General features: G+C 47.5%; 1 protein-coding gene across 2 annotated transcripts in view; it reads right to left on the bottom strand.

Moving 5' to 3' along the window:
- BEND3 (BEN domain containing 3) overlaps positions 1-27,434 on the bottom strand; it is a 34,179-nt gene extending 6,745 nt beyond the window's left edge. Inside the window, exons 1-3 of one of the 2 annotated variants that reach the window (XM_060030150.1) lie at positions 27,411-27,434; positions 13,099-13,146; positions 12,403-12,605 (exon numbers count right to left, since the gene is read on the bottom strand). In XM_060030150.1, coding sequence (XP_059886133.1) covers positions 12,403-12,605; positions 13,099-13,135 — 240 coding nt within the window. In that variant the 5' untranslated portion in view covers positions 13,136-13,146; positions 27,411-27,434. Of the gene's footprint in view, positions 1-12,402; positions 12,606-13,098; positions 13,147-15,043; positions 15,168-27,410 lie in introns of those variants that run through there. The other variant, XM_060030149.1, reaches the window with a different exon arrangement.
- Positions 27,435-27,767: the final 333 nt, after the last annotated feature.

Raw genomic sequence — 27,767 nt, 5'->3', positions numbered from 1 at the left:
TGGGGAGCCATGGGGAGCGGCAGATGAAGCTCCGCTTGCTTACCCGCTGCTCACCTCCTGCTGTGCGGCCTGGTTACTAACAGGCAGTCCACGGCCCAGGGGTTGGGGACCCCTGGTCTAGAGAGTGGCAGTCTGTTGTCAACTCTACCACTGCCTGGAGTCACATCTAATCTCAGACTGGAAAAGGCTCAGAACTCGCCCAAGCTCGGGCGACTGTGGATGCTGTGAAGTGATGAGGCCTCCCAGCTTTCTAAGTCTCGGTCTCCTAGCCCTTCTTGGTCCAGCAGCCCTTCTCAACCAGAATTGCGGAAGAGCATTAAGCCCCATGTCCTAAAGCACCCACTGCATGTACTGAATTAACACCTTTCCTATGCATCTAGAAAGGTACTTTCTATGTACTCTCCAGCCTTGCTCAATAGAGGACAGTGAGAGAATTAAGCCCTACCAAAAATGATTTCAGGGATTATCCCCTCAACTCTCCCAAGGTTGGCACACTCTGCAGGTCCACTCCTGATGGACTCCCAGGGCAAGTTCAAAATAGCTTTTTTTTAAATAAATAAATAAATTTATTTTTGGCTGCACTGGGTCTTCGTTGCTCTGCGCGGGCTTTTCTCTAGCTGCGGTGAGCGGGGGCTACTCTTTGTTGCAGTGCTCGGGCTTCTCATTGCGGTGGCTTCTCTTGTTGCGGAGCACAGGCTCTAGGTGCGTGGGCTTCAGTAGTTGTGGCACGTGGGCTCACTAGTTGTGGCACATGGGCTTAGTTGCTCCACGGCATGTGGGATCTCCCCAGACCAGGGATCGAACCCGTGTCCCCTGCACTGGCAGGCAGATTCTTAACCACTGTACCACGAGGGAAGTCCTTAAGATACCCTTAAAGGCTCCAAAGCTTGAGCCCAAGCTTCATACCAGAAGGCAACTGCCCAGACCATTTGGGATCCCAGAGTCCTCAGCTTTCTTTAGTGGTTTTCCCTACTGCCAGGCCCTGGACGGTTTGAGAGGCTTATTTACATATATATGGACAAGTGATTTTCAACACAGGTTCAAAGGCAATTCAGTAGAAAAAGGAGAATCTTTTCAACAAATGATGTTAGAAAAATTGGATGTACATATGCAAAAAAAAAAAAAGCAAAAACGTTTCATCCTACATATATCATATAAAAAATTAACTAAAAATGAATCATGGGTGTAAAACTAAAAGCGAACTTACAATTCTAACACTTCTAGAAGAAAGCATAAGAGCAATCCCTTATGACCTTGTTTTAGGCAAATATTTCTCAGATACAATACCACAAGCATGATCCATAAGAGAACAAACTGATAAACTGGACTTCATCCAAATTTAACACTTCTTTAAAAGATGAAAAACAAGCCCAGACTGGAAGAAAACACAGGCAAATCATTTATCTGATAAAGGACTTGAATCCAGATTACATAAAGAACACTCAAACTCAGTATGACATACAACCCAATTAATGGCTTCAATAGTCACTTTGGAGAAGCCATATAGATGGCAAAAAAGCACATAAAAAGATGCTTAGTGGGACTTCCATGGTGGTCCAGTGATTAAGACTCCACACTTCTACTGCAGGGGGCACGGGTTCGATCCCTGTTTGGGGAACTAACATCCCACATGTTCCACAGTGCGGCCAAAAAATAAATTAATTTAAAAAAAAAAGATGCTTAGTAATCTGCACATTAAAACCACACGGAGATACCACATCACCCCCACTAGGATGGGTGTAATCAAAAAGACAGGCAGTACTGAATGATGGAGATGATGTGAAGGAACTGGAACTCTCACACGCTGCTGGGGTGGATATAAAATGGTATAACCACTGTATAAAACAATTGGTATTCTTTTAAGAAGTTAAATATATATGGGGCCATATGATCCAGGTATTCCATTCCTAGGTATCCATTTACCAAGCAAAATGAATGCACATGATCACACGAAGACTTACATGCAGATGTTCATGGCAGCCCTGTGTGTAAATAGCCCCAAACTGGAAACAACCCAAGTTTTAAACAAGTATATAGATATGCTGTGTTATACAGCAGAATGCTACTCAGCAATACAGATGATAAACATGATACTCACGATGAATCTCAAAATAATTAAGCTGAGTGAAAGAAGCCAGTCAAATGAAAGAGGCCTGTAGGATTCCAGTCATATAAAATTCTAGAAAATGCCAATTCATCTTTAGTGACAGAAAGTAGATTAGTCGTTACCTGGGGATGGGGGGAGGATGCAAAAGGGCACAAGGAGACGTTCATGGTAGCAGGCGATGGATATGTTTCTCATCTTGATCGTGGCATAGTTTTGTTGGTATACACGTCAAAACTTACCAAGTGGTATGCTTTAAATATGTGCCGTTTACATATTTCAGTCGTCAATTTGTTTTTGACAAATGTTGAATTTGACCCCAAAACATACTGGAATATATTTTTGAGGGTCTAATGAAGCAGAAGAACTAATTGGTGAGCACCTGTGGGTGTCAGGGGAGCAGGCAGGGTTGAAGCACAAAGCACGTGCTTCCACAGACATGCGCATGCCTCAGGCAACTAGAAAATGGACGACGACAGAGTGCATCCTTAGGCTGCTCCCCACCTGGGGAAGAATATGGTTGGCACGGCCTGGCCCAGCCCAGCGCTTCTGAAAGTCGAATATCCATATGAACAGCCTGGGGTCTAGTTAGAATACAGATTCTAGGGCTTCCCTGGTGGTGCAGTGGTTGGGAGTCCGCCTGCCGATGCAGGGGACACGGGTTCGTGCCCCGGTCCGGGAAGATCCCACATGCTGGGCCCGTGAGCCATGGCCGCTGAGCCTGTGCATCCGGAGCCTGTGCTCCGCAACGGGAGAGGCCACAACAGTGAGAGGCCCGCGTACCGCAAAAAACAAAAACAAAAACAAAACAACAAAAAAAAAACTACAATGAGGTATCACCTCACACCAGTGAGAATGGGCATCATTAGAAAATCTACAAACAACAAATGCTGGAGAGGGTGTGGAGGAAAGGGAACCCTCTTGCACTGTTGGTGGGAATGTAAATTGATACAGCCACTATGGAGAACAGTATGGAGGTTCCTTAAAAAACTAAAAATAGAATTACCATATGACCCAGCAATCCCACGACTGGGCATATACCCTGAGAAAACCATAATTCAAAAAGACACATGCATCCCAATGTTCATTGCAGCACTATTTACAATAGCCAGGTCATGGAAGCAACCTAAATGCCCATCAACAGATGAATGGATAAAGAAGATGTGGCACAGATATGCAATGGAATATTACTCAGCCGTAAAAAGGAATGAAATTGGGTCATTTGTAGAAACATGGATGGATCTAGAGACTGTCATACAGAGTGAAGTAAGTCAGAAAGAGAAAAACAAATATCGTATATTAATGCATATATGTGGAACCTAGAAAAATGGTACAGATGAACTGGTTTGCAGGGCAGAAATAGAGACACAGATGTAGAGAACAAACATATGGACACCAAGGGGGGAAAGTGGTTGGTGGTGGTGGTGGTGGTGGTGGGATGAATTGGGATATTGGGATTGACATATATACACTAATATGTATAAAATGGATAACTAATAAGAACCTGCTGTATAAAAAATAAATAAAATAAAATTCAAAAAAAAATTTATAGAACAAAAAACCAAATCCGCCTTCCAATCCAGGGGATGCGGGTTCGATCCCTGGTTGGGGAATTAAGATCCCGCATGCCGCAGGGCAACTGAGCCCTCGTGCCACAACTAGAGAGCCTGTGCACCACAACAAAGATCCTGAGTGCTGCAACTAAGACCTGACGCAGCCAAAAATAAATAAATAAAATAAATAAATATTAAAAAAAAGAAAACTTAAAAAAAATTAAAATAAATAAAAAGGAAGAAAGAAAGGAAAGAAAGAAACCACATACACATACATCAGAAACTTGGAGAAAGAAAGGGATGGAGATGGTTGAAAATCTTTACTCCTGACACAGTGTGTTTAGAACTGTGGGTTGTCACGTGACCCATTACTAAATGACGACATTGATTTGATGGGTCAAGACCAGCATAAAAGAGGGAGGGGAGAATTCCTTGGCAGTCCAGTGGTTAGGGCTCCATGCTTCTACTGCAGGGGGCACGGGTTCAATCCCTGGTCGGGGAACTAAGATCCTGCATGCCGCGCAGTGCAGCCAAAAAAACAAAAACCAAGAAAGAAAGAGGGAGGGAAGGAGGAAGTATGAAAGAGAGACAGGAAAGAAAGAAAAAAAGAACAGAATAGAAAATATCAGAGGGCACTGCACACAGTAAGTAAATTCAAGAAGTTTTGTTCTACTGCTCTGTGTCTATGTATTTACATACAAATCCATATATGTGGACCAGATGGCTCTATAAGGTGAATTTATAACTGTGGGTCACTGTTGAAAAGCACTGCCCTAATAAATTCATATTGTCTTACTTGCTAATTCCTATAGACTGTAAATTAGATTTTTAGCAATTTACTCACCATTAAATTTTTTCTTTTTTTTTACTTTTATTTCCATTTATTTTTTGCAGCATTTATTCCCGGGCCATAAGTTTTTGTTTCTTCAGTTTCTTCTGGGATATCTTTTTCTTATGGTCAACCTCCCCTTCTGGTTTAGGAACAATCTGTTCTTTTACAGTAAGGATCATCTCAGTGTGGCAGGGAGAGCTCATGTATGGGTTGATCCCACCATGAACTCTGTAAGTCCTGCACCGCATCTTGGGGGCTTTGTTCACCTGGATGTGCTCAATGACCAGAGAATCTACATCTAAGCCCTTAAGTTCAGCATTACTCTCTGCATTTTTGAGCGTGTGCAGTGAAAATTCAGCACTCTTTTTGGGCCACCGACCCTGCATCCAGCCCCACTGTTTGGCCTGGGCACACCTACCAGCTCCACCATTGTAGCGACAGAATGGCACACGTTGCTCCTTTAAAGTGACATCCTTCAGATACTTGGTGGCTTTCGGATATGCGTACTCTTAGTGGCCTGGGCAGTTTCATGAGTGTTCTTAAAGTGAACACGAAGATTTGAACCTCTTGATTTGCATGATTTTGTGGGGTTTTCTGGGTCAAGTGAATAGTGAACCATTTTTAGAGGTCACCTCAAGCTGCTTACCGGAAAAGGAAAAAGCACTCACCATTAAATTTTATTACACCAAAATAATTTTGGAGGTCCCGTGGATCATAAGATTTCCGTGAGGTTTTACCAATATAGAGTAATTTGAGTGTGTAATGTCAATCATTAAAAGTATATATATAATTACATTACAACTGATTTTGGAAAGGGGCAAAGGCTTTGTAACAAGCAGTTCCGCTAATACATTTAAATAAGATTCCATGCAGAGAAAGATCACCAGAAACTCACATGCCATGCAATAAGAGTACACGTTCTAGGGGGGGATCTGCCCTTATTAACACTCAGAGTAGCAAATAAGCACAGGGACAAGTTTCTGGGTGAACTATCTGAACAAAACAAACAGAAGTCGTTTGACTCCAGCACATTCCTACAGTGAGCGAAGTGCAGTGTATCAGAACTGGAGACCCCCCATAACTCTCAATAGTCAGCCTCATTAATAAAAACATTTCAGTTTCTACCAAGCATGTTAGAAACACTGCCATCAATACAAACATTTTTGGCTAAGTGGCTTGAATAAAAAATTAAGTTACAGTCCCAGCAGAGGGCAACATTCCTCACTCCCAGAGACCTTGGATACACAATTCAACACAAAGCATGACACAAGCACCAAAGAGAAGGTTCTTAGATATCCCCACACTGGTGTCCTGTCAACTCAGTGCTCCAGTTAATTCCACAAACGCTGCCAAGGCACGATGGGCTGGCTGCATTTGCTGCTGCTGATAAAATCTCTGCTCAGCTGTCTAGGAGTATCAAGAAATCTTTAAATCTGTGCTACTTGGCACTGGTGTCTAGCTGACACCGTTCCCAATTCTCCGAGGCTCATCTTCCAACCATATGTGAACTCTGCTGCACAGCTCAGGCTCTGCAGTGCCAGCGTCTCTCCTGGATCCGATCCGTGCATTTCATTCTGTCACTAGCACCCTTAGACTCCAGCGGGAATGCCCAATCTCTTGGCTGGAGAGTCTGACTGATCAAAAACAGGTTGATGTAAGGTTACGGATGTGTCCATGCCCAGTGACATCTTGGGGACCGGGTCACCATGGAGATGCTCCAAGTCCTGAGTCTTCCTCAAGACTCCAAATCCAAGAGCAGTCACTGAATTCAGTTCAACGAATGATGAGTGGCTAAGTGGTGCCCAGTCAGCTAAGTGGAACACCAAGAAAGCAGCAAGCCTTCAGAGGAGCAGGGAGTTGAGAATCAATGTGGCATCAAGGGCAGACCATGGAAAAGGGCTCCTAGGGCGCTGGCATCACCACCCACCTCCAAATAAGCGAGACGGGGTGATGCTTTTCATTTTAACAGAATGTTTATCTTCATCATCATCATCATTAAATGACCAGATGTAGTTAGCAATAAGGAATGGAAGAGCTTTCTACCACACAGAGTCAGTAAACAAACATTACTGAGTGCCCAGCACCTGTCAGGCACGGTGCAAGGCCCTGGGGACACAGGGAACAAGCCTGTCTCTGCCCTCATGGCTTTTATCCTTTGGGTTATCCTTTATACTGCTGACACTGTGTGGTGAGGATGGAGAATGTGTTATCATGCCTGAAAAAATAAGAATCTGGGGAGATAAAGCAACTTATAGGAAGGGAGAAGAGAAAGACCACAGGGATGGCAAACTATCAGGGCAGGGCATCCTCAGAGGCTCCTCACTGCATATCCTACAAATACCCCACAGTGCTCAGGGCCACCAGTGCTTTAAGTGCACAGTTCCAAATCAAGCAGGCTTGGTAGTGCTAGCTTCTCTGAGCCTCATTAAAATGGGAATGGCCACAGTACCTATCTGCTAGGGCTGCTGTGGAAATGACTACGAATCTCCAGCTGGGACCATACTGAATGACACCTAGGAGGTGTTCAGTACATTTGCACTGAGCGAATGAGATGGCAGTTCCATTCTCCAACTGAAAACCAAACTGCAATGACACTTTAGGATTAAAAACAAACATAGAAACAAAGAACCCCAGGAGAACAAGGCTAACTTCTGCCTGGCCCAGGGCTCTTGAATATCACCCCCAGTTCCATGAACAAAAAGATGATTAGCAATAAAAACGCTGGCTACTCACCTCCCACATCTGCTGTATTTGGCTATCATGCCTCTCCCAGCAGAGGCGCCAAATATGTCTTTATGCAGCCTTTTGTTAGATTTTTTGAGGGAGGTTTTATTTTTCTTCTAAGCATTGTACTAAATGTCACTCATAAACAGGCCATCAGCACCGATGGGAGCTTGAACGTGACAGACCTTTAGCATCAGGGCTGCCACTCAAATCCTCCCCCCTCGCCCTCATCCCCCTTCCTTGGGGTCAAAGGAGAAGATGGAAGGTGCTCAGAATCAAGGGCACTCAGGCCGGCGGCAGCCAGGAGGGCATCAGGTGGCCTCTCTTGGCAATTCCATGCCATTTTCCTTCTGATAAACATGGAGGGAGGTGGCTGAATACTGACCGTAAGGGGTGGTAGTTGGAGATGGGGGTTGGGGAGCAGTAAATAAACATTTTTGAAGGCTGATGTAGGGCAGGCCCCGTGCTGGGCTCCTTCCAGGGGTTGTCGCAATCCACACAAGGAACCAATGAGGAAGCAGTGTCACCCCTCATCACCGTGGAGGGACCTGAGTTTGGGAGGTCACAGAATTGGCCAAAGGCTCCATGGTGAACTCCCCCTTATCCGACTCCAGTCTCCATTCATTCTGGAACTGACCATTCCTATGGGCTGGATCAGAGAAGGTGGGGCTCACCTCCTGGATACACAGTGGGGAGCTGAGAGCTGAGTGTTCCCAGTCACTCCTGCCACCTCACACCAGGATCAAGGCTGCCCCACTGGTATCCTGGCACTTGACTTTAACTTATATGTCTGAGCTGGCTCTTCTCTCCGGGGGAGATATTCCCTCATCACTGTTACACGGATTAAATGAAACAAGACAAGGAGTGGGGTTATTTGTCAGGTAGGGCGTCAACAGCTGTTAACGTACATCCTTTCCACTTTTTTGGGTTATTGCTTGATTCAGCGTCTGTTCCTCCGTCTTACCCTGTGATGAAAGTGCTTAAGATAGTTGTATATACTCCCTGCTTCCGCTCTCCCACTTCCTCCTTCCCCACCACACATGTTAGATGGATCAGAGAAAACCCAGGGAGAGAAGGATAAAGGGCTATCCACTCTAAATTAAGACTAGTACCATTTTGAAAAATCAACACATGCTATAATTTCATAAAACCAATGGATTGTTCGAAAGCCCCCAGGGCTCTGAGGCTACTGATTTACTGACATATCACCTTGTACAAACTTTTAAAAGGAAGCACTGCCTTGACTTCACACGTCACCATTCTACAAGGAGCTCAAGAATTTCAAAAGGTTTATACTTACATATACTTTTTATACAACAGGAAGGGGAGCAGGGCTAGCAACCTCACGTTATCTACACTAAGGGAAATGAACAAAGCTAACAGCACTCCCAAAATAAAACCCAGAACTTAAAGTGTCTTTTCTACTCCAAAATCTAATGGGTTACAGCTGCCTGCTGTATCCAATCCATTGAAAAGTAAACATAGGGGACTTCCCTGGTGGCGCAGTGGCTGGGAGTCCGCCTGCCAATGGAGGGAACACAGGTGGGACCCTGGTCCGGGAGGATCCCACATGCCGCGGAGCGGCTGAGCCCGTGCGCCACAACTATTGAAGCCCATGCTCTGCAGCAGGGGAGGCCACCGCAATGAGAGGCCTGCACACCGTGATGAGGGGTGGACCCCCTCACCACAACTGGAGAGGGCCTACGTGCAGCAACAAAGACCCAACGCAGCCAAAAATAAATAAATTAAAAAAAAAAAAAAAGTAGGGCTTCCCTGGTGGCGCAGTGGTTGAGAGTCCGCCTGCCGATGCAGGGGACACGCGTTCGTGCCCTGGTCCGGGAGGATCCCACATGCCGCAGAGCGGCTAGGCCCGTGAGCCATGGCCGCTGAGCCTGCGCGTCCGGAACCTGTGCCCCACAACGGGAGAGGCCACAACAGTGAGAGGCCCGCGTACCGCAAAAAAAAAAAAAAAAGTAAACATAGATGACCAATTAGAATATGTAAATTGGACAAGTCATATTAGAAATATTCAAATATATATTGGTTCCCTTTTCTCCAAACATGTCAGGATTCCTGCATGCTGCTGAAGCTCCGGCCAGACGAAGCTTATGGCCTCACCAGATCCAGAAGAGCATCTGCAACCTTCAAATCATTTCTGTGATGCTCAGGGAAATCCTTCCACTGTGAACCTCAACGGACCTTTCCCCAATGCAGGACTTTCCTGACTTGCTTCATACACTGAAGGATTCAACTAAAATACAAATCATGAGAACCTTCTCCTTCCCCTTCTATCCCCAGAAGACGAAGATGCTCCCTTCTCTACGATGCCAATAAAATGTGTTGGACGAAAGGATGAAGAGTGACACCATTTGTGCAATGAGGCAATGGGGCCAACCTGGGCTGCCCACAAAGGCCACAAACCAGCCTACATGTGATCAGAATTCCTTCTTGATGCAAGAGCTGGCTGTTCCTTGCTGTGGTGAATTGTTTATGAAAATGGCCATCATAGTTCCCCTGTCCTTGTGTGGAAATCTCTTTGCAACGTGACTTTGTTGCTCCCACCATCGGGAGGTGGTGTCTAGTTTTCCACCCCTTGATCTAGATTTGGCCACATGACTGGCTTTGACTGGCGGCCCATGAGCAAATGTGTCGCAAGCAGAGGCATCAAAAGTGTTTGCTCCCCAGAGTCTGCCCTCCTCGCTCCTCCTTGGAAATCTTCCACGCATGAGAGTAAGCCTGGACTAGCCTCCTCCTCGTAGCGGGTGAGGAAGTGCCTAAAGGGAAGCTGGAGTCACCCCACCAGCCCAGGTGAGGCCCGGATACAGGAGTGAGGTCCTCCCTTACCATCTGGCCCCAGCCACGTCAGGCCAAACCAGAGGAAGCACCAGCTGACTCACAGAACTGAATGAAACAGTGGTTACTTTAAGGCGGCTAAGTTTGGGGATGGTTTGTCACAGCAAAGGTGAACCAATACACTCAACCTTGTGCTCCATTTCTTGAACTCAAGCTTTACTTGTAAACGTGAAAGAGTGTGCAGAATTGATCATAAGCAGAATTTAACGTGACACACAGAAGACGTTTCCTGGAGTTCCTTCAGGGACATACCATAGTGCTTCTCAAACTCCTCAACCCTTTCAGAATAACCTCGAGGAGCCCAACCCTTAGAATCACTCACAGGAGGGCACGAGGTTTACGGATATGGATACGGATGGTCCCTGTGGCACTATATGGAATGACATAAAAGTTCCTATATACCAATCGTTAGGGAAAAGGATAATAAATTATGGTTTACAAAAGCATTTTTTAAAAAGCAGATGGGTAAAGGTTTTTCAAACAAGCTATTGGACTAACCATCTTGTAGCTTCATTGGCCACAGCAGGCATCTCTCCAGTCAGGAATCTGAGTTTTCATCTACAATCAACTTACTGCACTGGAAACTGCCGTCCACACATGCAACTTTCCCTAGAGTCCCAAGGTATGCAGCAAGCGGCTGGTTTAGGCAGCCAGGGTCAAGGGTGGGGTATTTTTCATTAATCCTTCATAAAGAAATGATCATACAGGTATAAGAAAATTCAACTTTTTTCTGGGTATTACGGATTATCTAAAATGTATTGCTGGAGTACTCATGATAGCCAAAAAGTGGCAACAACCCAAATGTCCATCAACTGATGAATGATAAACGAAATGTGATATATTCACACCATGAAATATTATTTGGCCATAAAAAGGAATGAAGAGCTGATAACATGCTTCAGCAAGGATGAACTTTAAAAACATTAGGCTAAGTAAAAGAAGCCAGATACAAAAAGCCACATAGTCTATGGTTCCATTTATATGAAATGTCCAGAACAGGCAAATCCACAGAGACAGAAAGTGGATGAGTGGTTGCCAAGAGCGACAGGAGCGGTGGATGGGGAGTGACTGCTTAACTGGGTACAAGATTTCTTTGCGGGGTGATGAAAATGTGCTAAAATTTATCATAGTAATGGTTGTACAACTCTCCGAATCTACTAAAAACCACTGACTTGAACAATGTAAACTGGTGAATTGTATAGTATGTGAATTATATCTCAATAGAGCTGTTTGGAAAGAAATTCCAAATAAATAGATAAATGAATGTATCCCTCAATGTTCCATGATGTGGCATGCAGATCAGTCCTCATTATAAGGTAATATTAACTTGCATATTGAAATCCTAGTGAAAATCTTAATCTCATCACTTTACTAAATCTCTAAAACCTATCAATTCCCAATTTATTTAGATCTGGGGTAGCATCTAATAGAGGAGAATTAAAACAAACCAGTAACAACCCAGAGTCCCAGGCTGATACCCCATGGTGTACTGGCCAATGATGATGAACTCTGAAACGCGGGCTCTATTGAACAGACATGCAGAAGCTGAAATGCCTATCTGGGTCCCTCATAGAGCACGCGCGCATGTGTGTGTTTGAGTGGTGAGTAGCTGCGTTAGAGAGCTTGGGAAAACATTCTTCTAAGAGTTTAAGGTGTGATCTGCCCGTCTGTGGAGAGGCTCTGTGGAACAGGCATTCCGGGCCAGACACCTCATCTCCCAAACTCCCCTCTCTCCTCAGTCTTAACTGTTTTGTGTACCTGTCTTGTCTCCCATCTGGACTCCAGGCTACTAGAGGGGACCACTATGTCCAGTTCCATTTTCTCTCTCTCAGAACTTAGCAAAGTTCAATATAATCAGCAGGTGATTAAGAAATAAAGCAGGGCTTCCCTGGTGGCGCAGTGGTTGAGAGTCCGCCTGCCGATGCAGGGGACGCGGGTTCGTGCCCCGGTCTGGGAAGATCCCACATGCCGCGGAGCGGCTGGCCCCGTGAGCCATGGCCGCTGAGCCTGTGCGTCCGGAGCCTGTGCTCCGCAATGGGAGAGGCCACAGCAGTGAGAGGCCCGCGTACCGTAAAAAAAAAAAAAAGAAAGCAAATTCATAAAATAGGTAGGTTAGGGGTCACAGGCATGTTATAAAATAATTGGTCTTTTTACAAAAAGATTCATTGAATAAGCTCTCCTAATAGATACAAAAGATGGATCTGATTTAGGAAAAGACCTGCTAAGCCTCACCTTCTCCAGGAATCTAGGTAAGGTGTGCGCTATGTGAAATGTGGTAGGCTTTCACTAACAGTCCTTGCTATCAACAAGTTCCTGCTTTCCCTGTGAGCCCTCACCTCGGGAATCAGCCGCCGCCTCTTCACGCTTGGGACGGAGTCCGGCGGGCCCTCGCCGCCCGGCTGCTTTCTCTTGCTGGAGTCCTGGAGGCCAGTGAAGACGCTGTCCAGAGCGTGCTTCTCGGAGGACCTGGAATTCACTGAGCAGTCCAGGGCAGCATCTTCGGCCTCTGTCTCCACTTTCACAGTGTTATTTTTCAGAACTGTGGCAGAGAAGAAATAGGGCTCAGCGGGGAGACCACCTGGCGGCGCTGGGATTAGCAGGGTCCCCTGAGTGGCAGGTTGTATGCGGCCGCCCTTTGATACTATCACTCAGATAACAATATCTGAGTAACAGATCACAATAAAACTGGCTTTCCAATCAAGCAATCTGTATCTCACCACACTAGTGCTATACAATGATACCATGTTCCAAGCGCATTTTGTTCAAAACAGGTTTTAAAGTCTTTTCTCAGGGGAGGGAGAGGAGATGGAAAGAGAGAAACTACTCTTTTAAATGATGCTTTTAAAAAAGTAACTCTGGAAAGATACATAAAACACCACACGTGTGAGTGGAGAAGGATGGGAATCAGGGGTGAGAGGAGACTTTTCTTGATTTTTCATCATGTATCTTTTAATATTTTTGAACCACGTAAACGTATCTAAAAAAAGTATTCAGTTAAAATATTTTTTAAAAAGAGGCTTTTCTTTTTTTACCTTCTTCTACATCTTCACTGAATTCAGTTGCATTCATCTTCTATTCCACTAAATGAAAAGACAAAGACAAAGTCTTGATTTATTGTTCGTTTTTTAAAATTTTACCCACCCATAAGAAATTCCCTTACCCTCCCAACCCTGGCTCCCGGTAATAGAAGGTTAAGCCAATGCGACTCTGCAACATCAAGGAAAACTTCATCCTCTTGTTTGCAGTTGCTCAGAAACAGCCAGGCCTCCTGTATGCCTGCTGGGAGTGCTTCTCCAAGACTTTATGTGGGCAGAATGCATCTTAAAGCATCAACTGAGACCCACTTACAGAAAGAAAGGAACATATTTGAGAAAATCAAGTCTTACAAAAGACCTCAGTTTGGATGATCTGTTAGTCCCTGCCTTAAACATTCTAGCCACAAAATGAAAAGGCTGACAAAGGTCCACAGGAGGCTGTGGACCCTGTGGACCCGGTGAATCTGAGCTAAGGTCTTAGGTGGTCCAAAAAGACCTGTGCTGCCCATGACGGTAGCCACTAGTCACACACAGCTCCTGAGCACTTGGAATGTGGCCAGTGCAAGTGGAGACATGTTGTAAGCTTGAGATACATGCTGGATTCAAAGACTCAGCACAGTAAAAAGAAGGTGAAATATCTCATTAATAATCTATTGATGGCATGTTAAAATGATAATATTTCAGATCTGCTGGGCAAAATAAAATATTAAAATTAATTTCACCTTTTTTTAATGTGGCTGCTAGAGAAGTTAAAATTACATATGTGGCTTTTGCATTGTATTTTTATTGGATGATGCTGTCTTGCCCTTCCTTCAGAAGCAACGAAGAGAAAGAGGCACTGTGGGTTCTTAAAGCTCCTGAGCCATACGATCTGGTCCAAACCACTCTTCTTATTGATGAGGGAACGTGGCAGGAGGCAGTGGCGGCGCCCTGTGTGGGCTGCAGGGTCTGGGGCAGAGCCAGCCCCCGACTCTCGCTGCCCCAGCCGAAATGCAGTGGACACCATGGTTAAAAGCACCATTACGTCTTGGAGATTCTCCAGATTACATAACAGCATGTCCGTAACTAGGATAAAGTATAAATGAGGCAGTAACATGGCAGAAGAACACACATGACAGCCTCTAGCGTTGGCATTGAGGAGCTGTGGTTCCCACCGCTGGCGAAGCAGCCCGCAAACCCTGAGTGCCCATTCCAGTTACGGGTCAGAGGGGGCAGGCTCTGGGGTATCTTTATGGAATTTCTATAAGGAGGAGGGATGCCATCCACAAAGTTCAGTAACTGTGGTTACTGAACGGAGTTACTGAACTGTGGTTCCGCTCCGTTCACGGAGCGGCTGTGGAATGGTGTGTGGTCCCATTTTAGACGGATGGATGGGGAGAGAGTAAGACTATGTCTAGGCGATCTGTGCACAGGATCATAACTTCAAAACTCACTAATAGGAGGGAGGGAGATGCAAGAGGGAAGAGATATGGGGACATATGTATATGTATAACTGATTCACTTTGTTATAAAGCAGAAACTGACACACCACTGTAAAGCAATTATACTCTAATAAAGATGTTAAAAAAAAAACTAATACAGCAACACTCATACAGTGCTACGACGTATGAAAAAAAAACCTCACTAATACAGCAACACTCATATAGTAGTGCTACAACGTATGGCACTATTCTCAGTCGTCACAGTTACTTCATGACAGGCACAATTGTTTTCATCCCTGTATTACTAATTTTCAAAGGATTGAATAAGAAATTTTAAGATTTATTTGAAACTGAAATTAATTCCTACTTACTAAACTATCTCCTGTCTGAAAAACATAACATGTAGGTGAGACTGAGTGAAAATAAACAGTAAGTCAACTTCAAGGGGCCAAGAACTATTTTACCAGAGGTGAATTTCAGCAAAGACAATTTCCATTGTATTTCAAGGAAAGAAATCTCACGTTTGGGTGTCTCTGAGGGGAGGGAGTCCCAGGCAGGTTAGGTGCGCACCAGTACTCTTTTCAGACAGCAAGGTTGGCGAACGCTGGGCAGAAACTCAGGGCTGATTCGCAGCCCAGACAGGGGGCTTCTCAAGGAGACGCAGGTGAGCTGCCATCTTCCCCGGGAAGCCCTGCCGCCCCGTCACATAAGCCGTCTCCTCAAGTGAGAGGCTGCAGAACAGCTGAGGAGGAATGAGTACAGGGTTGCTGGAGAGGGTATGGTGTACTGGACAAATTACATTCCGAAGAGAAAAGGTGGGAAAGGGAGGAGACGGCACGTGGTTAATTTTGGGGGAAAAAAGGGTCACGGCGAAAAGCCACAAAGCCTCTGGCTAAGTGGAAAGCATGAAAACGACGAGTGAATCCTAGAGGAAAAGAAACAGCAGTCAATGAGAAAACCCAGCACAGAACCACGGGCACTGAGCAAGGAGGGTCCGCTTGTCTAACACTCCATTTCCGAGTGCGGCGCGGCAAGGCGACTCGGGCGCCGAAGCGTTTTCGCCGAACCACCACCAAGTGACCCTACTGCAGGCAATTTAGCACCTGAATTCTGAGCTCGCCCCGATTCTCGCGTCATAAAACGATGAGCGAAGGGCGCACGCCCGAGCCACCTGCGGGTGGGAGGAGAGCCGGAGGGGGCTGGGCAGCCTCACCGAAGGGGCGGCCAGAGTGCATCTGCCTTGGAAAACATTTCCGTCTCCATTTATAGACCAGCGACAGATGCTAGATTGGCACAGAAGGAACCCGGAACGCAGTGTGGTGCGCCCCTTCCCTCCTAGCTGGCGAACAAGCCACTCTCATTGGGAAGCCAGGGAGTTTCCCGTTTGCAAGGCCTGGAAAGCCAAGTGCCTGTGGCTCGTGTGGGGCGGAGCGAGGTGAGGGTCCCCGTTAACACCCACGGCCTGCGCACTTGGGGCCCGGCGCTGCCTGCCCACTTCGTGTGCGCCTTGATCTTACCCTGAGCTACTTCAATCCCAACTGAATAAAAAAACTGCGGGCGTACACCTTAAATATTTACAATTTTGATTTGTCAATTATACCTCAGTGAAGCTGGAAAACTTTTATATCATTTTGATTACAGAAATAAGATGTTTGACTATTGGAAAGGGGAGGAAGAGAACAGAGGGCAGGTACCTGACCAGTATAACACAGCTGTTTGGTGGCAGAACTAGGATTCAAACCAAATCCGTGTGTATCTCCCGTCAGCCACCAGGAGAGGGAATGACAGAATCCTCATTCTTCTGTTAAGGTTCTTCTCATGAACACACAGGCCAGTTTCCAGCCTTGGATCTCTCTGACCACTAGCAGCTGGAAATCTCCTTTCATCTCCGTGTCACTAGCAGGAAAATGAGGCTGCTCTGTGCTTATATAGAGTCCACTTCACAATACAGAAGTTTCTACAAGAGGGAGGGGATGTGTGGGTCACTTGCCGGCATCCCGAGCTGATGTAGACCCGGCACATCAACACCGCCCCAGCTGGGTAGAAAGGGGATGGGTATCACACGTTGCTACCTCCGTTTCCTGGTCATCTGCCCAGATGAAGGTCACAAGGTTGTTCATCCTGGGCGGACACTAAACACCCGGATGCCAAGCATGCCGCAGAAATTCCTTTCGTTTACACAACTATAGGTTATGAAGGAGCTACCAACTCTGCAGCACCCGCCCGCTGGGCTGCTAGGATTACAATCTCCTTTGCCTGCAGGACTTCGTAGAATTTCTCATTTTAACATTCTCTCCTTCTCAAAACCCTCTTATTCCTCTCACCACGAATCTCGAATTGCAACACAGTCTAACTATGCATCCACATGTCCCTGAAAATCAGCTTTTCCCCAAGGGGTGCCTGTTCCAGATCCCTGACCAATCCCAAGGGAGGATTTAAACGAGTGAAAGGGACGTGTGTCAAGGAGACACATGTCGCTTGCCACTGCCTCTAGTTAAAACACACAGCTTCTAAGACACGGGTGACCTATGGGAGGGTAACTCTCAAACAGGACCAATCTCCAGTGGTTAATCCAATAAGCGAAAATGCTTTTTGTTTGTTTTGAACCCAAATAGCCTAGGAAGCCTCAGGCAAAGTGACTGTCAGCGGTGAAGAAAGGTTTTAAATATCGCAGAGCTCGTAGGAGCACATATCATTTTATTATAATACCTAATAGTCTCTATCTTTCTTCACAGGGCGAGATGACAGTGTTCAATTTTCCATGCAGGGCACAGGGGTGGGGTGGGGTGGGAAGCAGCTATCAGAAAACCTTCAGTTTTTACCAAAAGTGCAAAAGGAACGGTAATCCCAAATGTTTAAGATGCCTTAGACACTCAAACATCAAATTACAAGGATAAGTTGCTTAAATTGGCTACATAAATGCAGGACCTGGCAGGGCCACCTCGGGGCCTCCTGCTGCAGCAGCGGCTGGATCTGCCTCCTGCATTTCAGTGCGCCTGGCCCACAGCGGGAAGCAAGGGCGAAGCAAGGCAAGGGGCCGGCAGAGCAGTGAGAACCAGTCACCGGCGCTTTGAAAGAACCAGTTCTAAGAGATGCCACAAAGAAGTGGAAAAGCTGAAGACTGACAAATTATGGATCAACTTAGAGAGTTCATTTTAAGAAGGGAAGATTCTTAAAGTCTCCTTTTCTTTTGACTAGATGGGCATGCATCTGACAATTCCCAAGGTATAAAAGGATATTTGGTTAAAAAGCCCAGGGTCCTCCAGTCACTGGGTTACACTCTTGGAGGCAACCTCGTCGGTTTTCCTGAGTCCTTCTGCAGACACTCTGCCAGAGGTCCTCAAAGTGTGACATGAATGCAGTGCGCTGCCTGCACAGACTGCACGTCTCTCCCCAACTCCAGCATTAGTGGAGTCAAGTTGGTAGCTTGAAATTGGCACACCATGGAAAGTGACACTTTTACAAACCAGTCCTGTTCCGGGCTTTGTTTTTTTCTTTCTTTTTGGAGACCCAGTTTACTAGTACAGCCAAGGCCCTTTCGGGGGGTCCATGAGATCAAAACTATTTTCATAATAAAACTGAGATGCTGTTGCCTCCTTTTCACAGGTGTGCAGGAGACTTTCCCAGAGGCTACACGATACTTTATTTTGCAAAAGATTGAATACAGAGGCAGATATGAAAATTCAGCTGTCTTCTATTAAGGCAGATATAAGAGATATTTGCAAAAATGTAAACGATACCACTTTTTTCACTTATTTTCTTTGGAAAAATTTTTTTTTCATAAAAATATTATTGACATGAACTTGTAATATATTTATTTTGGTTATTTTTCAATGAATTGGTAAATCAATATTTAAACATTTTTTCTTTTTCTGTTTTAGTTTCTACCACGGTAAATACTGACAGGAACCCATATAAACAAAAGCTCTTTGGGGTCCTCAATACTTTTTAAGGATAGAAAGGGATCTTGAGGCTAAAAGGTTTAAGATCCTTGCTCCTTGCTTCTTTTGCTTAATGTATCATGGAAATTTCGGTATCACTTCTTTTTTTAGTGTAAGTTCCCCCAGAAGTAGATTTTGAGACAAGGATCTGGAGTGAGTAGTCCCTTTGGGAGGAGACAGAGAAGGGCTGAAAACCAGTAAGGGGGCCTGTTAATGGGCTTCCGATGGGAGAGTCCCTGGCTGAGGTCAGCCCTGAGGGTGCTAATGGAGGTGTCCAACAGGGGTGTGGCTGGAGCAGAGGGACACCCCAGCTCACCTGGGCAAACCCTGGAAGGCAGAAACCCTGCCGTGCCATTCCCTTCCAACTCCTCGCCACATTGCCCAGTGCTTTGCACACTTGACAGAGACTCAATGCAAACAACAGCCTACACTGTGGAAGATGCTGTGCTAAGAGCTCTACTAAATGTAATTAACCTAACAATCCTAGGAGGTGGAAACTCTTCTTAGTCCCATTTTACAAGTGAGGAAACCGAGGCAGAGTTTTAGAGCCAAATGGGACCTCAGAAATCATCTCGTTGTTACTAACCCGAGGCTCAGAGAGGTTAGTAACATGCTCGAGACCATACACTGGGAGTGGCCCCTGGTCTCCCTGCCCTGTGCTTTGGTGGCTACACTCCCCACTGTGTGACGGGGAGCTGTTGGTGCCAGTGGGGTGACTGTCCTCTGTGCAAAGGGGATCGATCGACTGTATAGCTTATTTACAGGGATTGAAACCAACACAGGGTAGAGATGGGAGGACCCGGAGGATGAAGACAGAACTCTGGGAACTTCTGTTGGAGGGGAGGATGGGTAAACACTAGAAGATAACAGTAACAGGAAGGAAAGAGCAGTCAGAACCTCAAGGTTAGAAGATATTACATTAAGGTTTCTATAACAACTGTAACTCACATCTAATAAACACAGGCCGCATGCCACAGCTGTGCAGACCACCAGTGCTTACAATCTTGCGATCTGGATACAAATAATATTACAGTCTGACATATATCTACAAGATTTTTTTCCTTTGGGGTAAGAAATAACATTAAAGCAAATTCTAGGGGAAAATACTTGCTCTGGAAATAACGCTGTCAATGTGTAAATGGGCATATCTTGATCTTCTTCATCACTTTCAGCTTATAAAGACCTATAGCCAAATCTGTCACTTAGAGCCTCACACACTTGAAAATTATGATACGAAATGAGCAAAGGCCAGAAGGGCAAAGAACCTGGGCCAGGGGGTCTTTTACTTCGAATTGATCTTAGGTTAAACACAGGCAGGAACTCTAGGGTCAGGCTGAGGGTGGAAATCCTGGTGCAGAGTAAGCCCTCTGTAACCATCAGTCACTATTAATTACTGATAAATTCCACAAAAACCTGCAGAGAAAATGGAAGGGACAACAAACTCAATGTGACCTGGATTGAGATCACCTTTGATCACTATTGTTATTTCCAATATACAAAGTTAGAAAGTCAACTTCTACACATTTTTCTCAACACACGACTTCAAAACCTCTATTGACAGAAAGAGCCGAACATTAAATTATGTGTAAAGATTCAAAATCAATTGTTCATTACAGGGCCACCCAGTCAATAACAATGTACTTCAAAGTTCACAGGGGATATCTTGACAATGTAATTGAAAAATGCCATAAGCAGACAGAAGAAAACATGCCAAGATGTTAATTACCTCCAATTAGGATGATTATGGATGACTTTTCTTCTTTAGTTTCCTCTACTTTCCAAATATTCTACAGTGAGCATGCAATTCTTTGAAAATGAGAGTTTTTTTTAAATGAAAAAATAAGAAGTTTAGCAATCTTTACTGCTAGCCAGGTCATATTCTGAGTTATACCCATAAATAGCAACAAGCTAAGAATGTAAAATCAAATCATTTAAGTATTTAAAATACTGATGCTGGGACCTCCCTGGTGGTCCAGTGGTTAAGAATCCGCCTTCCAATGCAGGGGACTCAGGTTCGAGCCCTGGTCGGGGAACTAAGATCCCACATGCCGCGTGGCAACTAAGCCCGCGCACCACAACCAGAGAGCCTGCGCGGGGCGACAAAGAGCCTGTGTGCTGCAACGAAAGATCTCGCATGTTGCAGCAAAGATCCCACATGCTGCAACTAAGACACGATGCAGCCGAATAAATAAAATAAATTAAAAAAAAAAAAGAAAAAAGAGGGCCTCCCTGGTGGCGCAGTGGTTGACAGTCCGCTTGCTGATGCAGGGGACACGGGTTCGTGCCCCGGTCCGGGAAGATCCCACATGCCGCGGAGCGGCTGGGCCCGAAAAAAAAAAAAGAAAAGAAAAGAAAAATAGACTGACTTTCCAGGAGCTTCTTGGGATCTCCAGGGAATCAGACTGGGAAGATATTTTAAAATACTCATGCTCTAAGAAACAATATATAACTGACAAACTAGTGCAGACCTTTCATTTCATAACTGTCTCTGAATTATTGCCTCTGAAGGTGTTAAAAGCTCCTCAGTATGGGGTGATGGGGAGATCAGAAAAAATTCTCAGCTCATAAGCCAAGGTGTGAACAGAAAGGTGAAAAGATCAGCTTTGAACACTAAGGAAATGCCATTTCCTGGCGGGTGTATTATAGGCCCCATCAGTGCATTGCCCTGATACTTGGAGTGTTTTTCAAAATAAGTCAAATTTCATGGGAGGGAAAAAAAAAAAAACCAAACCAGGACCAAGTCTCCTGGATTAGGGATCCAAGCTGAGTGCTAAAGCCAGGTCATTTAGAGAGTCTGTGGCTGGCTGGAGAAAACAAATGGGCTGGAGAGCAGCTTAGCAATTCTCTAGGCTGGACTTGCTGGGTTCCTGCATTCTAGATGATGGACGGTGCTTTCTTTGGGGTTCTTTCATGTCTGTGTCTGAGCACCCTGGAAGACTTCTGACCCGTACCTGGAGCCCTCCTTCCCTGATTCCTCAAAACTGGACAAAACTGGGCAAATCAGGGGCCTGCTCTAGGGGCTCTGACTCCAGGGTGAAGCAGCAGGATGCAGTGGGGAGAGGGGAGGGGAGGTCTGGGGAGCTGAGGAGTGGCTGGGCCACAGAAAAAGGAAGGAGTGTCCTGAGGTCACCAGCTCAAAGTGCGTAATAAGGAGTCACGCGAGAATCTGATTGGGGGGTTGGGAGAGGATGTCTTTCTTAGGAGCTGGAGGCTAGACCACGGTAAGGCAAGCAGGGGGCACCTGGCATGGCAAACCCTTGGCAAACCCCTCTGCCCGCACAGGATCATTGGACTCTTCCCTAAGCGCCCCACAGGTTTCCAAAGCAAAATGTCTTCTAGTGGCGCCCACAGGGGGCTGGGAGTGACCTGGGGTGCCTCTGCATTGAGTTCGTTTAGGAGAATCTAGCCCAGGCTAATCAGAGGTGCTGGAAGCTTGCGGCTGCCCAAGTCTCACAGGACAAGCAGCAGGCCCAGAAATGGGAAGTACTTGGGCTTCCTGAAACCTCAACATTCAAATCCCAGTCGGCTGACTCAGGATTCTGCCCTAGCACATCGGAAACGTCCACGGGACTTAGGACTCCCCCGCACGATGAGGTCAGGTCCAAAGACCTGGCCCAGCAGCCCGACCTCAGGCCGCCTTGGGGCAAATCCTCCCAATCTCCACTCCTGTTCCCAGATGTAAAGCGAGGCAAACTCGTACCACCTGAGGGTCTCCTTGAGAACGTGAGCCCCAGAGCCCCAGCATAGGAATGATCGGAGCCTGAAACCCCCAGGATGGTGGCTGTGCAGCCCTGCCACATACAAAAGGTAAAGCACGGAGAACAGGCCCAGACCATTTTAAAGGTGTTATTAATAAAATACATGCAAGGATTTAAACAGTTTAACTAAGACCTAACCAAACCATACTTCATCTTGCCAAGCCATGTGATCTGACTTCATGAAGCCTCCCCACTGCAGGTTATACTGATTTTTAAAAATTAAACATAGAAAAGGAGGACAGCAGCTGACATTCATGCAGTGCTGCCTCTGAGGTCTAACTGTTTTACACGTTCACCAGTGCAGTCCTCACAACAGTCCTCCTAGTTTGCAGAGAAGCAGGGGGGCGGCGGGTTGCGCCTCGCTTGGGGTGGGTGCTGCGGAGAGCAAGAAGAGAGAAAGAGGCGGGTGGACTCGGGGTGGGGGCCTCATTCCAGCCTTCCGAGAAGAGCTGGGACCGAAAGGGGGTGGGCCATCCCCGCTCTGCCTTCTCCCTTCCCTGCGGAGCACACGTTTGTAGGCTGGGCTCAGATGCAGGAGCGAGTCAACAGGCCAGGTAGGCCTTCGGATCACGAAGGTACAGCTGATTTGGATGAAAATGGAATTCCCTACCAAACTTTAGGGGCAGAAAGACCTGTGTTCTAACTAATCCTGGCTTCACCTATGTTTAGCTTCTAATCCCGGGCAAGTGGCTTACCCAGCCAAGCCTTGGTGCTTTCTTCTGTAAAAGGAGCTGCACACACTACCTTTCCTTCTAGAGACTCTATGAAAACTACAGAGGAGAATGTGCCTGGCACACAGCACTCAGTAAACGTTACTTATTATAAAGCCTTTTTTTTTTTTTGAAAGATGCTTAAAGTGCATCTTAACAGTGAAGATTTTTTAAAACTAAAATAAAATGGTTTAAAACTTTTAAAAAGTTTTGTAATGTTTCTTTCAAATGAAAGAAAAAAGAAACGTTCAACTGGAAGGGGTGAAATCAAAATGCCCTCCCTAAGGACGGGAAGAATGTTCCCATGCCATCCACCCTTGCCGGGCTCCGTCTCTGGGTCTGCAGGAACGGCTGGGAGCCTTGGGGATCTCAGAACCCGGCCCTCTTGGCTGTGGCACCCAGCCCATGGGACTTGCAGGACATGTTTGCAATTTGTTTTTATTTTTAGACACATCTTCAAATAAAGTTTGAAAAATACCAGTCCTCACAAAACCAGGGCAATGTTCCCCTGAGTTTCCTTAAGCTGTAATTGTCGCTGCCTTCCTTATTCAGTCAGAGAACAGCCTTATCTTTCAGTGTGCGCAGCGAAGGACAACCGCACAGCCCTGCCTGCCTGCGATGTGGCGTCTCACCCTTCGGAGACTGCGTTTTCTGAATGTGACTAAATGTGATGTCTTCTTCAGCTAAGGGCTTCTACTTATTAAGCCCTCCCTGGCCTCACGAAGGACTGGCTACCTCCTTCGACATCAACGGTAGGAGGAGTCAGACTCTGCTTTTAACTTTAACCGTGGAACCCAGAAGCTGGGGTCAAGGAGAAAAGGGCTAGCATATCCCAGCAGCCACCCATGTGACTGACTGGACGATGGTGACTAATTTTCCTAGGAGGTATAAGCAGAGTTTCCTCTGTACTTCCCACTTTTACAAATGTGTTGTCTTGTGACCACATAAGCTAACTGGAGTTGGGGCACAGTCGGGTGTAAGCTACCCCCCTCCACATCCCCAGCCTCCCCTCTTCAATTTACTAGCTCCATGCTCAAACCAACAGCCCCTGGCAAACAAGAAAAGACCGACACGTGATTTATTCAACTGAGCATTCAATGCCTTTACAGATACTGTGTTTCACTGGGCAGTGATAACTGATAACTGAAAATCAGACAAGAGGAGAGGAGAGGTGGCCGTTAGTAGAGAACAAAAACCTAAAAGTGCTGATTTTAAATACAGTCAGCCTTCCAAATCTGTGGGTTCGAAATCCGAGGATATGAAGGACTCGCTGTAAGGGACTTGAGCATGTGTGGACTGTGGTATCTGAAGGGGGTCCTGGATCCAATCCCCCACAAATATTGAGGGATGGCCGTACATGTGTTTCAAGTTGAATTAAAAATAGAGGAAGGGCATGTTACCAGGTGAGCTGCTGAGAAAAACTCAGCTCTAAAACAACAGTTTGTAAAAAGTCTAATCATTCAGGGACTAACATGCCAGGCATTAATGCCACTGCAAATGAAATCGCACCTCTCCTGTTTGACACACTGAAGGCTTGATGCCAGCGTGGAGAGCCCTTAGCTTGGCATGTGCGGGTCACGTGTGGCAGCTCGTTCCAGAAACTACAAGAGCCTGGGCTGAAATAATAATGTTGCAAGAGATACTAGAACATCAGACGGGGCAGAAGAGCCATTGTCCAATGTGAAGTGGGAAAGAAACAGCAAGAACAAGGTGATACTCACAAAGCACATAAAAGATCCCTTTTGGGATCTTGTTTTGTGTTGTGTGTGTGCCTTCAATTTCTATTTTTTTAAAATTACCATACAGTAAAATTTACTTTCTGGAGGGAGGGGGTGTACAGTTCTATGAAAGGTAACACAAGTATACATCCCTGTAGCTACCATCAAGAGGATACAGAAAAGTTCCATCACCCCGAAGACTGATTCTACAAATAATTCTCCCAAACTTGCTTTAGCCAGTAATAGGTACAATGAATAACAGGAGAGGTACCATGATTTGCCACCAAAATTAAGTGCCAGGAAAAACAAAAACGTTCACCCCAACCTCCCATACACTAACACCAAATTAATTGTGCTGGTTGGCTAGCAACCTTCACGTGTCTCTACGTTATAAAATTTGAGGTCTTTTAAAAGACAGATCCCCCAATTTTTCACCATGGTGTCAATACAATTCATAAAAGCATGTGGTTTTCTTTCCCTGTTGCTTCAGGGGCTTTCGAAACAGCTCTCCTGCTGGACTGTCCCACCTGTGGCAGGTGGGACAGTCCAGCAGGAGATTAAATTTTCACCTACTCAAACTTCTGTCAAACTTGATTCCAGTTTTTTTTTTTTTGCGGTACGCGGGCCTCTCACTGTTGCGGCCCCTCCCGTTGCGGAGCACAGGCTCCGGACGCGCAGGCTCAGCGGCCATGGCTCACGGGCCCAGCCGCTCCGCGGCATGTGGGATCTTCCCAGACCCGGGCACGATCCCGTGTCCCCTGCATGGGCAGGCGGACTCTCAACCACTGTGCCACCAGGGAAGCCCAAGATTCCAGTTTTTTTCTTCCTAATTATTAGACATTCTACTCGTCTTTTGCTCATCTATGAGATGCTTAGGAGCCCAGAAGTTTGGAAGAGGGTAAAGAAAATGTGTCCATGTGGTACCTTTAACAGATTATTGGGATGCTGGCCATCTTGTCTACTAGGTAGTAGGTGGTCTCTCTTCTATTACTAGTGCTTTGTACGTGGTGGGGGAAGGCAAGAACACAACACTTTTCTGTTAAATCGCTTCAACAAGGACATGGCCTCTATGGTAAAACCTACGTTCAGTGGTGGAATGTTTATGTGACAGATTTTAAAGGCTCTGGTTTGTCCATGAATTTCATTTCAAGGGCCATGCACACGCCAGCTAGACCACTAGCAGGAACAGGATGCACTGGCCCCACCTTCTTCTGGAATCCAAGAAGCTCTACGTTCATTCAGCAAAAATTTATTGAGCACCTACTAAGTTATCAGACACTGAGTTAATGGCTCGGGATGTAAAACTGTGAAGATACAAAATCTCAGCAAATCTCAGTACTAAGGGTGAAGGAAGCTGACAGAGTCCTGTACGGCGACATGAAACTGGATATTAGGAATGGATGGTTAAAAAAACAAACAACAGCAACAACAAAAACCCCAGAAAAACTGAGGGGGGGGGGCGGGTTTGGGAGTGTGGATAACAAAAGAATCTCCTTCGTCTCTGTCCCTCTGGACCCATCCCGAGCCAGCCCCAGCCCGAGAACTCACTTCCTAGCCTCAGTTTCCCGAAGCCGCAGCTTTGGGGCACTGGACGCGTTGCCCGAGGCACAGGGAACAGTTAAAAAGTTACAAAAATTACTTTAAGAAGGTGAAGTTGACACCGAAGTGCTTAACCCTGTTCCGCACATCCTTGCCTGGTTGGCATTTGCGTGTAAAATTCTTCCGGACGGGCCCCCTGAGCACTCAAAAGTCCTTTACCTCTGCAAAAAACACCTTGGAAAAAAAACTGTGTCGGCACGCAAGGCCCTCACGCGCGCTGCAGCACAACTCACCGGCGCGGAGAGGACCAGGTCTGCGTGGGAACTCACGTTTACGAGAAAGAGGGGGCGGTCACGAGGGGCGGCGGGCGCCTCGGCTTCGGCTTGGCGGCCGGCCGCCAAGGCCTCGCGCCTGCCGGGCGCCCGCCTCTAGCTCCCGGGCAGCGGGAACCGCGAACCGCGCCGTGGATGGCCGGGGAGGGAGCGCTGCGCCCCCTGGCGGCGGGGCCCGTCCCTGTCCGCTCCCGGCCGCCGCCGCCGCCGCCGCCGCCGCCGCCGCCGCCGCCGCCGCCGCCGCCGCCGCCGCCGCCGCCGCCGCCGCGGGCCTGCCTCGCTCCATTTGCTGACTCCGGCGGCAGCGTCCCTCCGAGCGGCAGCTTCTCGGGCCTCCCGCTCCCCGCTCGGCATCTCCCTCCAGTCCCCGCCCCCTGCTCCTGCTCTGACACCCCCTTCTGCACGCCGAGCCGTCCCCAGCCGCAGCCCGGCCGAACGCGAGCGCCGAGTCCACCGCGGGCTTCGCAGAGCCTTCCGGCGGCTCCGGCCGCTCCATCGCGGCGCCCAGCGGGGGTGCGGGGCCAGCGCGCGGCGCGAGTGGGGCGGCGGCGCGGACTGTTCCACTACGCGTCCCCCCCCCGCCCCCGCGCGGCGCGCGTGCTCCCCGGAACGCCATGGAGCCGCCGCGTTCCGAGCGGGCACAAAGGAGCGCGCGGCACAATGGGTGCGGCGAGCCCGTGGGCACCGGGCGCCCGCTCCGGCGGCTCGGCCCTGCGCGGGGGTGGGCGCTCTTCCCTGCGAGCGCGCTCCGGGCAGCCCCCCTGCGCGTCTCCTCCCTTGCTCCCGCCCCCACCCCAGCATGGATGTTGCAGCCACTCTCCCGTACGTCTGCTCCGGAGCCGCCGCCGCCGCCGCCACCGCGCGGCCGGCTTGAACCGCCCCGCACTTACCTGGGACACGAGTTCTGTACTTTGCAGAGCGGGCCCGCGCCGAGTTGGGGCGCCACGTGGGGGTTGGGGGGAGCGCGGGGCTGGGGAGTGGGGGCCGCGCGCGGAGGGCCAGGCCGGGGCGGCCCGGGGAGTTGCTGGGGGCAGCGGGCGGGCGCCGTGTATTTTCCCCTCTCTTTGTGTGTGTCCGTGCGCTGCGCTCTCGCGTGACGTGACGGGACTCCGTGTGTCATTTCCGCACAAGGACACAGGAGCCCCCGCTGCAGTGGAACCACAACCCCTCCGCCCCCACCCCCGGCCCGCCCCTCCCCCTCAGCGGGGCACACGCGGGACCGGCGGCGGCGCTCGGGCGTGAACGGC

This window comes from Delphinus delphis, chromosome 14 (assembly GCF_949987515.2).
Source record: "Delphinus delphis chromosome 14, mDelDel1.2, whole genome shotgun sequence".
NCBI classification, from domain to species: domain Eukaryota; kingdom Metazoa; phylum Chordata; class Mammalia; order Artiodactyla; family Delphinidae; genus Delphinus; species Delphinus delphis.
The sequence above is the reverse complement of the archived record's forward strand: the minus strand, read 5'-3'. Positions and strand labels throughout refer to the sequence as shown.